The sequence below is a fragment of the Asparagus officinalis genome, chromosome 1 (assembly GCF_001876935.1).
Source record: "Asparagus officinalis chromosome 1, Aspof.V1, whole genome shotgun sequence".
Classification (NCBI taxonomy): Eukaryota; Viridiplantae; Streptophyta; class Magnoliopsida; order Asparagales; family Asparagaceae; genus Asparagus; species Asparagus officinalis.
Genome location: NC_033794.1, coordinates 109,974,299 through 109,988,182, shown reverse-complemented (window position 1 = coordinate 109,988,182; position 13,884 = coordinate 109,974,299). Strand labels below are relative to the sequence as shown.

The 13,884-nt window shown below is 43.8% G+C and overlaps 2 protein-coding genes across 2 annotated transcripts in view; both read left to right on the top strand.

Moving 5' to 3' along the window:
- On the top strand, positions 10,236-12,818 carry LOC109839227. The gene is made up of 3 exons (XM_020407658.1): positions 10,236-10,916; positions 11,302-11,788; positions 12,675-12,818. The coding sequence occupies exons 1-3, from the start codon at positions 10,813-10,815 to the stop codon at positions 12,816-12,818; spliced, it is 735 nt and encodes a 244-aa protein (XP_020263247.1). The 5' UTR covers positions 10,236-10,812.
- Positions 12,862-13,884, top strand: part of LOC109843779 (transcription factor bHLH110-like) — a 7,314-nt gene continuing 6,291 nt past the window's right edge. Inside the window, exons 1-2 of the mRNA XM_020412741.1 lie at positions 12,862-12,959; positions 13,094-13,159. Of these exons, the coding sequence (XP_020268330.1) occupies positions 13,115-13,159 (45 nt within the window). The 5' untranslated portion in view covers positions 12,862-12,959; positions 13,094-13,114. The remainder of the gene's footprint in view (positions 12,960-13,093; positions 13,160-13,884) is intronic.

Genomic DNA, 13,884 nt, shown 5'->3' with positions numbered 1-13,884 from the left:
CCGACTTAATATTGAGACGATGCATTGCTACATTTGGATCGAGCCCTGGCATGTCTTCATAATTCCAGGTAAACACATCAATGTATTCCCTGATAAGAGAGATTAACTCCTCTTTCTCCTCGGGTAGGAGACTGTCGCTAATGAATATCGGCTTCGGATTTTCCTCACTTCCCATATTCACTTGGACTACTTGATCTTCGGTAGGAGGTTCTCTTTGCTCAAACCTATCACCGTACTGCATGTTTAAGTGATGAACCCACCCAAGGGTCTTCCCAAGTCGGCATTTGATCATCTTCTTCTGTTGTCGCAGGGTCAACCGTAGCCATATTCGACATTAGCTTTTTGAACATTTCACCAAGACTAGTATCGGAATCCCAAGCTGAAGAATCAGAAGAGTATCCGCTTCTAGCTTTGTTAGCAATTTGATCGATGACTTGCCAGCAACATTCGTCGTCGGATGAGGAGACATAGCCAAGACCTCTTTTATGACGATAATAATCATCGGGTTTTCCCTTCGGTACATAGGCCATTCGAGGTGGAACTCGTGGACCTCGACCAAAGCAAAGACCCTCTCCGACTGTGAAGTCATATCCATACTTCTCCATTAGATCGCGCGCTTTTGCGTCATACCTGAATAAGTGAGGAGCAGGTTTATCATCATCATCTTCCTCTTCTAAGAAGTGATCGGGTATTGGAGCTTCTTTTCCTTTGCCGTAGACGACTTCTTTTCCACCCCATATTCCTGCGGGGATAACAAGCGTCGCTCTGCATGGATCTTGTACCTGTTTTTTCGTCATACAAAATGATTGAAGAGGCATATACAAGTCAGGGTTATCATATAGCTCTTTAGTGACATTATCAAGGCATATCGAGTACTCTAAATCATCGTTTATTGATAGTTCTTCGGCAAGTTGCCAATTACAACTACTTTCCGATGATTTATCATCGTCAAGATTGATTACAATGGGTACAATGTCATTAAGTACAAAACCACCATCATAATCAAACCCAGCTTCGGTGTCAGCTTCATCCCCGCTGTCCGTTCCTTGGGCCGATGGTTCAGTAGCGGATTCGGCGCCGTATAGAAGGGAATCAGTGAAATAGTTCTCTAATCCCTTAAACGGTTGCTTATCCGCGACCACCGTCTTGACTTCATTATTTGAGTCCACGTACTTGAGGCATTGATGCAAAGTTGACGGAACTATAAGGTTACCGTGGATCCAAGGTCGACCCAACAGTAAGTTATAGGACGTTTCTGCATCAATTACATAGCAAGTAACTTCTGATTTTAAATCCCCGATCTGGCATTTGATTCGGATCTTCCCCAAGGGTCTAGACCCGCTGGTGTTGAATCCGTAAATCGTAGTGCCGGTGGAGGCTAATTTGCTAGTCGGGATTCCGAGATGATGCATCAATCGGAATGGCATGATGCTAACAGCAGAACCCGGATCAACTTGGATCCGGTTGACTGTGCTGGAGCCAATGTGCCCGGTGAAATACAAAGGCCGATCATGCTTTGAGTTCTTCGTCTGCATGTCTTCTTTGGTAAAAGAGATGCATGGAAAATGATGCGCCACGAGATTGCAGTGTTGAGCTGACGGCTCTGGTCCTTCAGGAGATGGCTTGATTCGAGTTAGAAAAGCTTCAGAGTCACTCAAGGCCTCTTGTAATGCTTTCCTTGTATCCTTGGAAAGACGCAACAGCTCGTATAGGGTTATCCTAGCCGGGATATTGGCCAACTGCGCCATGATGTCGAAATGGGGTGGAGAGCTCGCATTTCCCGGTTTGTCTCTCCCAATCGGATGATTGAATCGAGACTGCCTCGGGTTCTGGGCTTCTTGCTGCGGAGGCTCTTTCCCCTTCTCCTTTTGCTGGACTTTCTCCGCAGATGCGGGTGTTGGGGGAATTGCTGAGATTCCTAATTCTGCCAACGTTTTGGAAGGAGGGGTTTTGGTGCCCAATTGCTCGGAAGCGTCTGGGTACTTGTAGTGATACTCGTTCCCGCTTCGGGTTGCAAAGACCTCCTGTTCGTCTTCAGACAGTGGAAAGGTTGGGATTTTGTCGTCCTCTTCTCCTGGAATGGCAGAAGCTCCATAACAAGATTTCCCTTTTCCTTTTGACTTTCTTTTTGATGATGATCCGGTCCATTGCTCATCTGTGATCAAGTCCGGATGAACCCACAGAATCTCACCATTTGGGGTTGTGTGTGGCACGAGCCCTTTCTGGCGCTGTTGGTGAGGATCATCATTCACCGTCTTCACCGCTGCTTTTATCACCGGCTCAAGCTGGAACTGGCTCACGGGAAAGGAGCCGAAGCCGATCGTGACTGCGTTCGCACCCACTTTCTTCTCCTTCGGCTGCTTCATTGTGATGACTCCAACATCGATTAGGGCCTGAATCTTATCTTTGAGAGCGTAGCATACCTTGGTGGGATGGTGCACCGCTCGGTGGAATGCACAGTATTTCGGATCGTTGACCCTCTTGGCATCTTCTTGATCCTGAATCGGTGGCAACTTGATCTTGTTGTTCTGAACGAGGTATTTGAAGATACCCGGGATTTCATCCTCCTTGAACGAGTAGGTCTTTGGGAACCTCGGCTCCGCGGCCTTTTGCCTTTGGGGCTGTTGTTGCCATCTCGATTGTTGAGGCGCCCTCTGTTGCTGCTGTGGCTGTTGCGGCTGTGCTTGCACCTCAAACACTTGATTCGCATCTACAGCATTTGCTTGTGTTTTCCCCTTACCCCTAGGGGTAAAGTTCTTCTGTTGTGGGACACTGTTTGGTATTTGGCCCCTTTCAGCCTTCTTCCTTTTGAGGAGTCGCTCGGCTCTTTCCCCTCTCACCTTCAAGTCTTTCCAGGTCGTTGGCGGTGCCGTTCCCATGGCTTCAAGGATGTCCAATGTTAAATTGTTGTGGCAAGTTTCGAGGATGAATTCCTCGCTGACCGGGTCCCTGCAATTCATAGCTTTGTTCCGGAATCTCTTCACGAAGTTTTCAACCGTCTCGCCATTCTTCTGTTTTTCATCGAACAGCGTGCCGATCGAAACCTCGGTGTCATCATCAAAGAAATTGGTCAAGAACATGTCCTCCATGTCATCCCAGCCGTTGATACTTCCGGGCTTGAGACGGCGGTACCAGTCGAAGGCAGCTCCGCGAAGAGTGCCGACGAATGACCGCACCATGAGGGGCTCATTTCCGGAAATAATTCCTAAATGAGACTTGAAGTAGATTAAATGTTGGGTAGGGGAACCCTTTCCATCAAACGGCGTAAAGTTAATGAGATTAAACTTTGCCGGATATGGAATGGATTCCCACTCCCTCGGATATGGACACGGTATACCTGACCTTTTTACCTCTTGAGCATTCATCAATGCATTGATTTTGCTCTCCAAGTCTTTCATCTTTTTGTCTTCACTCGTTTCTATTTTCGAGTGGTTTTGGGGAGAGGTAATGTGGTCTTCTTTGGCATTATCATCTACCGGACCACTTCCGTTGTCGTTGTTGACAGGAGGAATAATGACATTATTCCCTTCCCGTTCATTCTCTTCTTGGTTCTGATGATTGGGTCGAGTGGGCTCCTCTTGATGAGTTGTCAAAGCTGCGAGTTGCTGATCGTGCATCTCCCTCATCCGCTGTAGGGTCATTTCCATCTCGAATTTGAAAGCTTCTTTCTGCCGAGTTAGGGCGTCTTCAAGCATTTTGTTCATTTGTTCGGCACTGATCATGAGTGATTCGTACGGCTGGCCCGCACTTGAAGCCGTGTCATCTGATGCGACGGCGGAGCAGGTATCTGAATCAGCATCTGATTCTTCTTCTTCCAGAGAGAGGCCCTTTGGTACTCTTTGGTAGCCCTTCCGGCCGCTGGTTCCGGGCCGCATCCGTGCTATACACCGGGATACCTCAGCGAGCTGTTCTATGCTGAAGTGTGGTGTTGATTCCCCTCGGCCGGTCATGTTGACCGACACTCTTGAATACTCGTCTTTTTGGCGGAGCAATTTCTTCTTGTGGAAATGCCTCGGCTTGGAGAGTCTCTCGAACACCGAGATTCTTCTTGGGGGACTGTTGCAGCGGCATTCCGACAGCACCGTCTTGATGATACTTGCACACGGGCATTGGGACTTCATATCCTGCACATATCTCTTTCGAGATTTACCCACACCCCCAGCTCTGTAGTACAACTCATCAGCTTGATAGCTGGAGCACCCTACAGAGTGTTGGTGGGTGTCCCTTAGTATAACACTCTCATCTTCAGATGAGTGTGCTTCCCCTTGGGAATGCAACACTTGGTTAGTTTTATCAAGAGTGGCCCGTTCAATCTTACGCTTTTGTGAGCGTATGAACTGAACGGGCTCTTTTAATTCGACTCGCAATCCGATGCGGTCGGTGATAGGGGCTTTCCCTTTGTTTTCTTTATTGGGGGGATTAAATCGACCCCCAGTCTGATTTGAAACTTGGGGACCTTTCAATGGTCCCAGTCGTTCTTTGACGGGTACTCTACCTCGATTCGCCGGTAAGGGACCGAGGTGACCTGTCAAAGGAACCTGGGATCTTGAATGATCCCCTTTCTTACTTGGCGCCGTTGAAGGTGCCGGGATAGTAGAAACATGACCTGATTTGGAGGAGCTTTGGGCGATGGTTTCACCCTTCTTTGCTGGAAGTGTTGGTTTCGATTTGGGAACCCACACCCGTTTGCTTGTGGTCGGCGCTTTGACCGCCGTTTCTTGCTGCATTTCTTCCGCCTTCTTTAGGAGGAGTCGGGCATGCGCAAGTAAAGCACGGCGCTTCTTGATTCGCTCCTCGAGCGTGGAGCGGTTCCTCTTGACACGGATCCACTCACTCGCTTCTGTTTTGGAGGGGAGGTTGATTGCTTGCCGTTGCTCTTGTCGCTGCCTTGACTTCAAGTCCTCTGCATAGCGCACTCCATCTTTTGACTCCCTGGCCTTGGCGAGTTGTTGAGCAAGGCGTTGACGACGCCTTTGGAGTGCCCTTTTGGACAGAATCGGAGTTGCATCATCCATCGCCTTTGAGGTTGATGGGAGAGCTGGATTTGCTGTCTTGACCATGCTGAGCAACATGGGGACGTTGCGTGGTGCAAAGGCAGCGGAGGGCTCTTGGTTCTTTGAGTTGGAAGTCCCACGAACGTTCTTGGAAGCGGATGTCTTCTTGCGCCGGTTCGGGGAGGCAGATCTGGAGGAGGAAGAGGAGAGGTATTCTTCGAACTTCTTCTGGTCGAACTCGTATTCGACCTCTTCATTCACCCGGATCTTGAAGGCCGGTTGCGTCACGACGATCTCGGGGGCGAGATCGTTGGCTCCCACTGTGGTCGCCAGCTTGTTTTCGGTAAAAGTCGCTGTTTTCATTGATATTCTCTTTTTGAGATCTGTTACAACTTCAAGCGTTACAACAGAATAAAATGAAAACAAAAGATATTACAACTTAAACGAAAATAAACACGAGGTCCCGGTTTGGTGCGGTCTCGCTTGCGTGGGTTGTTGGCCTGTGACGGGGATGTTGATATCCGTGGACCGCCGACTCTTCAAGATCTCTTTTCCGGTATAATCCGGCAGAGTTTCGTCTATCCGCGAAGGGATATAGAAACAGAACCCCGTCGATCCGCGTGAGATCTCAGAGGTGTAAAGCTTATGTCTCGGCTAAAACGAGGCACTAGCTCTCCTTTGTATCACCGCTAAGGGCAACACTAAGGGAAAAGAAGGGGGGTGAATGAAGGGCTGATGAAGAAATCCTTACTCCTCAATCCGGCAGGGCTTCGCCGCTCTCTTAGAAAACCCCGACTCCTTCCTCCGGCAGGGCTTCGCCGCTCCTCTCTGGAATTTCAGATCTCAAAGGCTAAAGCTCTAGATCTGAAATTTCTCTCCCAAAACCAAGGCCAAGAGAATGGAGGCCCTAGGGGCCTATTTATAGGAAAAGGAGAGGGGTAGGGGGCTGGTTGAGGACACCCCCTAGGGGGGTGTCTCGGCTCCAAAACCGAGACACCCCTTGGGGTGTCTCGGCCATGGCCGAGACACCCCCCATGGGGTGTCTCGGCCGGGGAGAGGTAACGTGGTCTTCCTTCGCATTATCATCCGAGGGACCGCCTCCGTTATTATTGTTGACAGGAGGGATATTTATGTTGACATTATCCTCTTCCCGTTCATTCTCATCTTGATTCGGATTATTGCGACGACTGGGTTCTCCTTGGTGAGTTGTCAGTGCCGCGATTTGCTGGTCATGCATCTCTCTCATCTGTTGCATGGTCATCTCCATCTCGAACTTGAAACTTTCCTTCTGCTTAGTCAGGGCCTCTTCAAGCATCTTGGTTACTTGTTCGGCGCTGATCATAAGTGACTCGTAGGGTTGTCCTGCACTAGATGTCGTGTCGTCGGACGCTATAGCCAAGCGGAATCTGAAACCATCATCTGACACCTCCTCTTCCAAAGGAAGTCCCTTTTGCATCCTTTGGTAATTCCTTCGCCTATTGGTCCCTGAACGCAATCGAGTCATATGCTGGGATATTTCAGCAAACTGATCTGGGCTAAAGAGTCGTGTCGATTTGCCTCTGCCGGTCATATTAGCAGACACTTCTAGGAATTCGTCCTCTTGGCGGACAGGCTTCTTCCTACGGAAACGCCTTGGCTTGTTCTCGGACGTTCTGGTGGAAATTCTCTCGAACACCGAAACTCTCCTTGGGGCTTTAGAACAGCAGCATTCTGACAATACCGCCTTGATTATGTTGGCACACGGACAGTGAGACTCCGTGTCTTGAGCGTCTCTCTTTCGAGACTTACCCGCACTCCCGGCTCTATAGTACAACTCGTCAGTTTGATAACTGGAGCAACCCATAGAGTGCTGGCATGACTTTCCAGGTATAACACTATCATTTTCAGACGAATGTGCTTCCCTCTGGGGATACGACGCTTTATTAGCGTTCTCAAGAGTCGCACGTTCAAGTTTACGCTTCTGCGAGCGTGAAAACCTAACGGGCTCCTGAACTTCGACACGCAATCTAATGCGGTCGGTAGCAATGGCTTTCCCTTTGTTATCTTTCTTGGGGGATTGGTACGACCCCCAGTCTGGACTATTGTTTGGGGACCCTTCAATGGCCCCAATCGCTCTTTCACGGGCATTTTACCTCGATTTTCCAGTAAAGGACCGAGGCAAGCTTTCAAAGGAACTCTGGATCTTGTGGGACCCACGTTCTTACTTGGATCCGTCGGAGGTACAGGAACAGGGGGAACGGGATCTGGATTTGAAGGAGGCTGGACGGTAACTCCGTTCATTTTCATCTTAGGTGTTGGTCTTGCCTTTGGCACCCACACCTGCTTGTGTCTAGGCGGCTTCTTGACCGTCTCTTCTTTCTGCATCTCTTCTGCTTTCTGCAGAAGGACTCGGGCATGCGCGAGCAATGCGCGGCGTTTCTTGATTCGCTCTTCGAGAGTGGAGCGATTCTTCTTGACGCGAACACATTCGTTTGTCTCCATCTTAGAGGAGAAGTTGGCGATTCGCCGTTGTTGTTCTTGGCGTTGTCTGGACTTTAGATCATCATTGTACCGGATCCCGTCCATCGACTCTGCGGCCTTGGCCAATTGTCGTGCGAGGCGTTGACGACGTCTTTGGTGCGCCCTCTTCGACAAAGTTGGAGCACCTTCAGCGGTCACCTTCACGGCGGAGGGGAGATCTGGATCTACAGCTTCGACCACGTTAGACGTCATAGGAGCGTCGCGGGGAGTAAGTGCAGTTACGGCGAGGGGATCTCGGATCTTCGAGCCGGAGGTCCCGTGAACATTTCTGGAAGAGGATGCCTTCCTACGCCTGTTTGGAGAGGCGGATCTGGAGGAGGAGGAAGAGAGGTACTCTTCGAACTTCTGTTGATCGAATTCATATTCGATCTCTTCGTTCACCCGGATCTTGAATGCCTGTTGCGTCACGACAGCCTCGGCAGCGAGGCTGTTGGCTCCCACTGTGGTCGCCAGTTTGTTTTCGTTGAAAGTTACCTTAGTCATTGATTTCATTAAACTTTAGTTACAAATGAATTCAAACAACAAAAGAGTAAAAGATTACAACTTTCTTGAAAATAAACACAAGATCCGTTCGTCGTCTCTTGCTTGCGTGGGTCTTTAGCCTGTGACGGGGATGTCGATATCCGTGGACTACCTGGCAATCAGATCAGGTCCAGAGCTTCGTCGATCCGCGAGGAGATCTAGAAACAGAAGCGCTTATCTCGACAAAAGCGAGATAATTGCTCTTCTTAGAATTATCACAACGGGATAATACTAAGGATTGGATGCGGGTGATGTAGATCTGACGACTTTCGATCTCTTGTGTTGAAGAACTCGATCACTCTTCAGTTCGGCAGGGCTTCGCCAATTCTCCAAAATTCCAGATCCGAAAAAATGAGGCTCCGGGGCTTCTATTTATAAGCACGAGGAGATAACAGACGGTTAAAATCGCATAAGGGCCCAAATCTGCGTTGGAGACACCCCAGAGTGTCTCCACCTGAGCTGAGACACCCAAGGGTGTCTCGGCCATGGACAAGACACCCTAGGGTGTCTCGGCTTTGGCCGAGACACCTTGGGGTGTCTCGCTTGGCCGAGACACCTCGAAGTGTTGAGACGCCGCTTTTTTCGTATGTTTGTTCGTTTCCGTCGTAACTTCTTCGTCCGAACTCGGATTTGAGTGGTTCAAAGTGCGTTGGAAAGCCGACAAGGATTTCTATCAGTTCCAATGGTTGGATCATCTGTAGAATGAATGAGACACAAAGGGTATTGTTCTTTTTGTAAACATCGCGGGGCTCCCGATTAGCCCGTACCTTCGTTATTCCGAAATTCTGTTAGTCCTAAACATCGCGGGGCTCCCGATTAGCCCGTACCTTCGTTATTCCGAAATTCTGTTAGTCCACGTAGTTCTTCGATTCACTTCAAACGTTCACCGACATCAATCGAACTCCTGTGAACCGGATAGTGACGTTCATCGTTGTTCCTTAACACTGAGCTGTTCGTGGAGACCTATAGGCAATTTTTGATGCCTACAGTAAGGAGCCTTGAAGCACAAATCCGACAAGGGCAAATTTTTCACTCATCGACTCCACTATCCCACTCAGATTCATCAAATTGTATGCATTTAGGATCTGCAAACTGTTGGTATATAAAAAGAGATATTTAATCCATTCTCTTTTTGTCGATTGCCAGTGACAACGGATGCCCACGATGACTTGGATTGATTAGGAGCTAAGTCCTCTTTAGTACCAGCAAAACCGTCTTGAGAAGAATTCCCTTGAGAGATGGTTGTCTTGTCTTGATTCATATTGACTTAGCTAACCAGATCTATAGTAGGGAGGAGGAAGAAGAAGATAGGTGCATGTTAGCAAGAAGGGTTAACATGCACCGAGAATTGCCTCCTAATTGCGCTTTACTAGCTAACTTTTTTACTCATGGAAGTATTGGGTTATTTTTGTATTTGTAGTCAACTATATGATATCAAATTCATATTGTTCTGTAAAAATATTACAGCTAGTTTGAAGTTATAGGGTAACCTTGGCAACTCTCCTTTAGAAGCAAAACGAAAACCAATTTGAGTTTAATCCATGGAAGAGGTGGGACAATCTTGGTCAAATTTAAGTTAAAAGTTGGCCTACAGAAACCAATAATTAAGTTATGATCAATCCGATTATTTTCTATCCAGGATTAGTCTTGAACTAAATTTTATTCCACCAAGCCCGTTAATTAATTCAACTTACCAAACAGGCTCATACATAGTCTTTCGTGAACGACTATATCACTTTTTCTTCAACTAAATATCCCCAGAAAATATTGTATGTCATTAAATAACTATAGATTTTTTTTAAGCAAGTATACCAATTATCTCAATGGTAATGTTAAATTTTGGTTATAGATGAAAATTCACTCAAGTAAGGTTGGTAAAGACAAATTTTCAAAAATAAAAACATAACCTTAACAAGATTAACCAAAATATTAAATAATTATTATTTTCTTTAGTAAGTTAAATTGATACATGGTTGAAACCAAACTTTACTGTGATGAATTGGTAATACAATCCTACAAATCTTTTTTAATTTATACTCAACAAATGAAGTACATCTCTGCATATTTAGGGACGTCAATTAGATTAAACTTCTTGTGTGTATGTGATAATGAAAGGAATATTTGATATTCCATGTGATAAGACATAAGATCTCTGACCATGAGTCCGAGAGAGAGAGAGAGAGAGAGAGAGAGAGAGAGAGAGAGAGAGAGAGAGCATGCCATGAGTGACATGATTGCCTTCTCTCTCCTCCTTATTATAGGGTCTTTGTTGGAAAGCCTTCGGATTGAAGGCACAAATTTCAATCATGGAAGAGGAGGTATAATCATCTCCCTGTAATTGCAGACAAGTGCAAAAGCTAGCTAGCTATCTAGCTTCATACAAATACTTAACAAGGGTGAGAAAGAAAAAGACTGTCTAGAGAGAGAAAGAGAGATGTGTCATATGCTCCCCTTGTCTTTAATTTCAGAGCTGCAGAAAGTTCTTCCTCAAAAGAAAGAACTGATCTAGAGAGAGAGAGAGAGAGAGAGCGGGGGAGGAGATAGAGAGACAGAGACCCTTTGCTTCACTTCAAAAGAGAGATTTTGAAAGAGGAAAGTTAGTGAGAGTAGAGGAAAGTTATGTGCACATACCTGAAATTATTTCTTTTGAGCCAGTAGAGTTCTTTGAGACTCCACAGCCCTAGCTTTCTCATCTTGGGACTATCAAACTCTCAAGCAACCTTTTCTTTCTGTGATCCCCTACTTTCTTTTTTTCTCGTAAAAAGAGATTATTATCATGATGGAGTCTTCAAATCTCAATCTAGATCTCCATCACCAAGAAGACTTCCATGGCTCATCTTCCTCCTTAGCACTCCAAGGGTGGAACCAAGATCTCATGTTGTAAGTCAAAATCCTAGCTGCTTCAATAATATGTCTCAAATATATTTATTTTAGAAGAATATATCTCTCAAGCAGTTATGTTACTTGTTTGTTACTTACTTTGTCGACTTTGTCTTTAGTCATTTGATATTTGTTGTAAGTCCAAATTATATCCATTTCAATAATATCTCAGATAACTACGTTATAATATATATGCTACTCGTTTCTTGCTTGTTCCCTTTGTCTTGTTCTTTGCTTATTTAAGGCCATTTAATCTCTTGCTAAAAATTCCTAGGATTTGGACTTTTCCTGCATGGGTCGTTCAAACCCTAGAACTAATAATCAAAACCCTAGGGCTTGCTTCTTCTCTCCATTTTTTATAAACATGTGAAATGTTTTTATGCAGAAATAGTGCTGAATTCCCTCATGGAGCTCTCCCAAGCTCAAGAAACTTCATGAGAACGACAAACAATGGCATGCCAATGGTCCAAGAACTTGGGTTTCAGTGGACCCCATCCGGTCATGATCAAGGTTACATGATGAACACGAACCAGTCACCATGTTCTTCCTCCTCCTCTCACCAAACCCTAGGGTTTCCAATACCGAAGAATAATATAAAAGAAGAGTTATCGATAGCGAGCACTATCAATCTCCATGACTATAGCTTGATGCCTTTTCATGGAAGCTTTAGTAATGTGTTTCCAAGTGAGAATGTTTCGGGTTCAGTTTTGCAATCTTTCTGCCCAAATCCATTAGGCATGGACCTTCACGCTCTGGATCTCTTGGCTTCGGCTAGATTTGGAAGAACAATGTCTCAGCCTTTATTTGACGGTTATGGACTTGGACAGTTGCAAGAACAAGCTCAAGCACAAGTTTCTACTAGCTATCACAAGGTTAGCTACACTTTATTACTATACTAGTATATGTATTTTGTATAATATATTTTTGTTGATATTATTCGTAATACATGTATAAGAATACGAATGGTACTAAATGTGTATCAATAACAAAGTTTTTGCAGTATGGAAAGTTTCCACTAGCTATATACTATATATACTAGAATACTTAGGGGTCCAGATTCTCTGCAATCTTGATTGTAGCAGAATTTTATCGATATAACATGTAGGAAAAGAAGAATATATGGTAATAAAATTGTGGCAATAATAATAATTTATTGAATTGTGGGGAGTATGGTTGAGAATATAATTTACTACTTAAAAAATAAAAGTTGTGTAGCAATAATATAAAGGATAGCAAATTATGAATAAAACTATGGTTTTTTTTTTTTGGTCAATGAAAAAAGCTTTATTCATTTACCAAAACTATGGTATTAGTAATAACAATAAGAGATTATAGTTCTTTTTGAGGAATTTTATAGCCAGAGCTGAATTTCAGCATTACATATATCTTAACTTCCAAAAGAATGTTGTTGATATTTATGTAGCATCATTGTTACTGATGTTATATAATACACAAGACAATTTGACATGTAGCATGGCTTTATTATTATTAAAATTTGAAAATACTAAACAATTAAGTCTTCTAGTTATGTTGAAAAACGTTTGAAGCTTTGTTGAATCAAAAAGCAAGATCATACCTTTGATATGATGTAGTTAACTTTGCTATTCAACAAAGCACAACTTTTTCAGCTTTATGAGTGATATGATTCATCTTTTTCCCCCTTTCTCCTCCAAAAGCTAATCTTTGCAAAAGATGTAGGGTTTTGTGCAAATAAACCAAACTAATAATTTGATGCTCTTTCTCTTTTACTATTGGAAGGCTCCACATTCTGTAAGTGGAGTTACAGAAGCAAAGAGAAGCAACAGTTTGGATGGAGGAACATCACAACCAGCTTCATTAACAAAGAAACCTCGCCCCCCCCCCCCCCCCAAAAAAAAAAAAAGAAAAATGATATACAACTGATGGTCAATATACTTTCAGGATTACATTCAAGCTTAGATTTGAAAAAAAATTATTTTATTTTCCCCTTAATAATAGGTACGTAAGGAGAAGCTTGGTGATAGAATTGCAGCTCTTCAGCAATTAGTGGCACCTTTCGGCAAAGTATGTGTCATATGATATTTTCTCTTCATTTTCATATATTAAATTGTACACATTAAAACATTAAGGAAACATGAATTTTCTATCATCTATTCAATTAAATCATTATTGATTTTGAATTTGGCTCATTTATATAGACTGATACAGCATCAGTATTGATGGAAGCTATTGGATATATTAAGTTTCTCCAAGATCAAGTTGAGGTAATTAATTTTCTCATGCGATAAAATTAACATTGAATGAATTAATTTAAATATGCATGATATTTTTTTTCAATTTAATCTGTATTTAAATTGATTATCACTTATCAACGATCAGACAAACTAGGCATGACCATTACTATATTCACATTATACTTACCAAATTACACGTCATACCTACCCAAAAATTGTTATGCTTAATTATTTCGTATTCTAGGGGATTAATGATATGTGATGAAATTGGATAATTCAAATTCATTGCGAAGGTAACATTTTCCTAACCAAGAAATGAGGTCCAAGTTGCTTTCTCATCGGACTCAACATAAGAAATTAGTGCACCTGTAACGAGTAAAGATCTTTATTAATGTGGTTTTTTGTTTAATCTAGATTTGGATAATTCAAATTCATTGCGAAGGTAACATTTTCCTAACCAAGAAATGAGGTCCAAGTTGCTTTCTCATCGGACTCAACATAAGAAATTAGTGCACCTGTAACGAGTAAAGATCTTTATTAATGTGGTTTTTTGTTTAATCTAGATTCCAAGTTGCTTTCTCATCGGACTCAACATAAGAAATTAGTGCACCTGTAACGAGTAAAGATCTTTATTAATGTGGTTTTTTGTTTAATCTAGATTCCAAGTTGCTTTCTCATCGGACTCAACATAAGAAATTAGTGCACCTGTAACGAGTAAAGATCTTTATTAATGTGGTTTTTTGTTTAATCTAGAT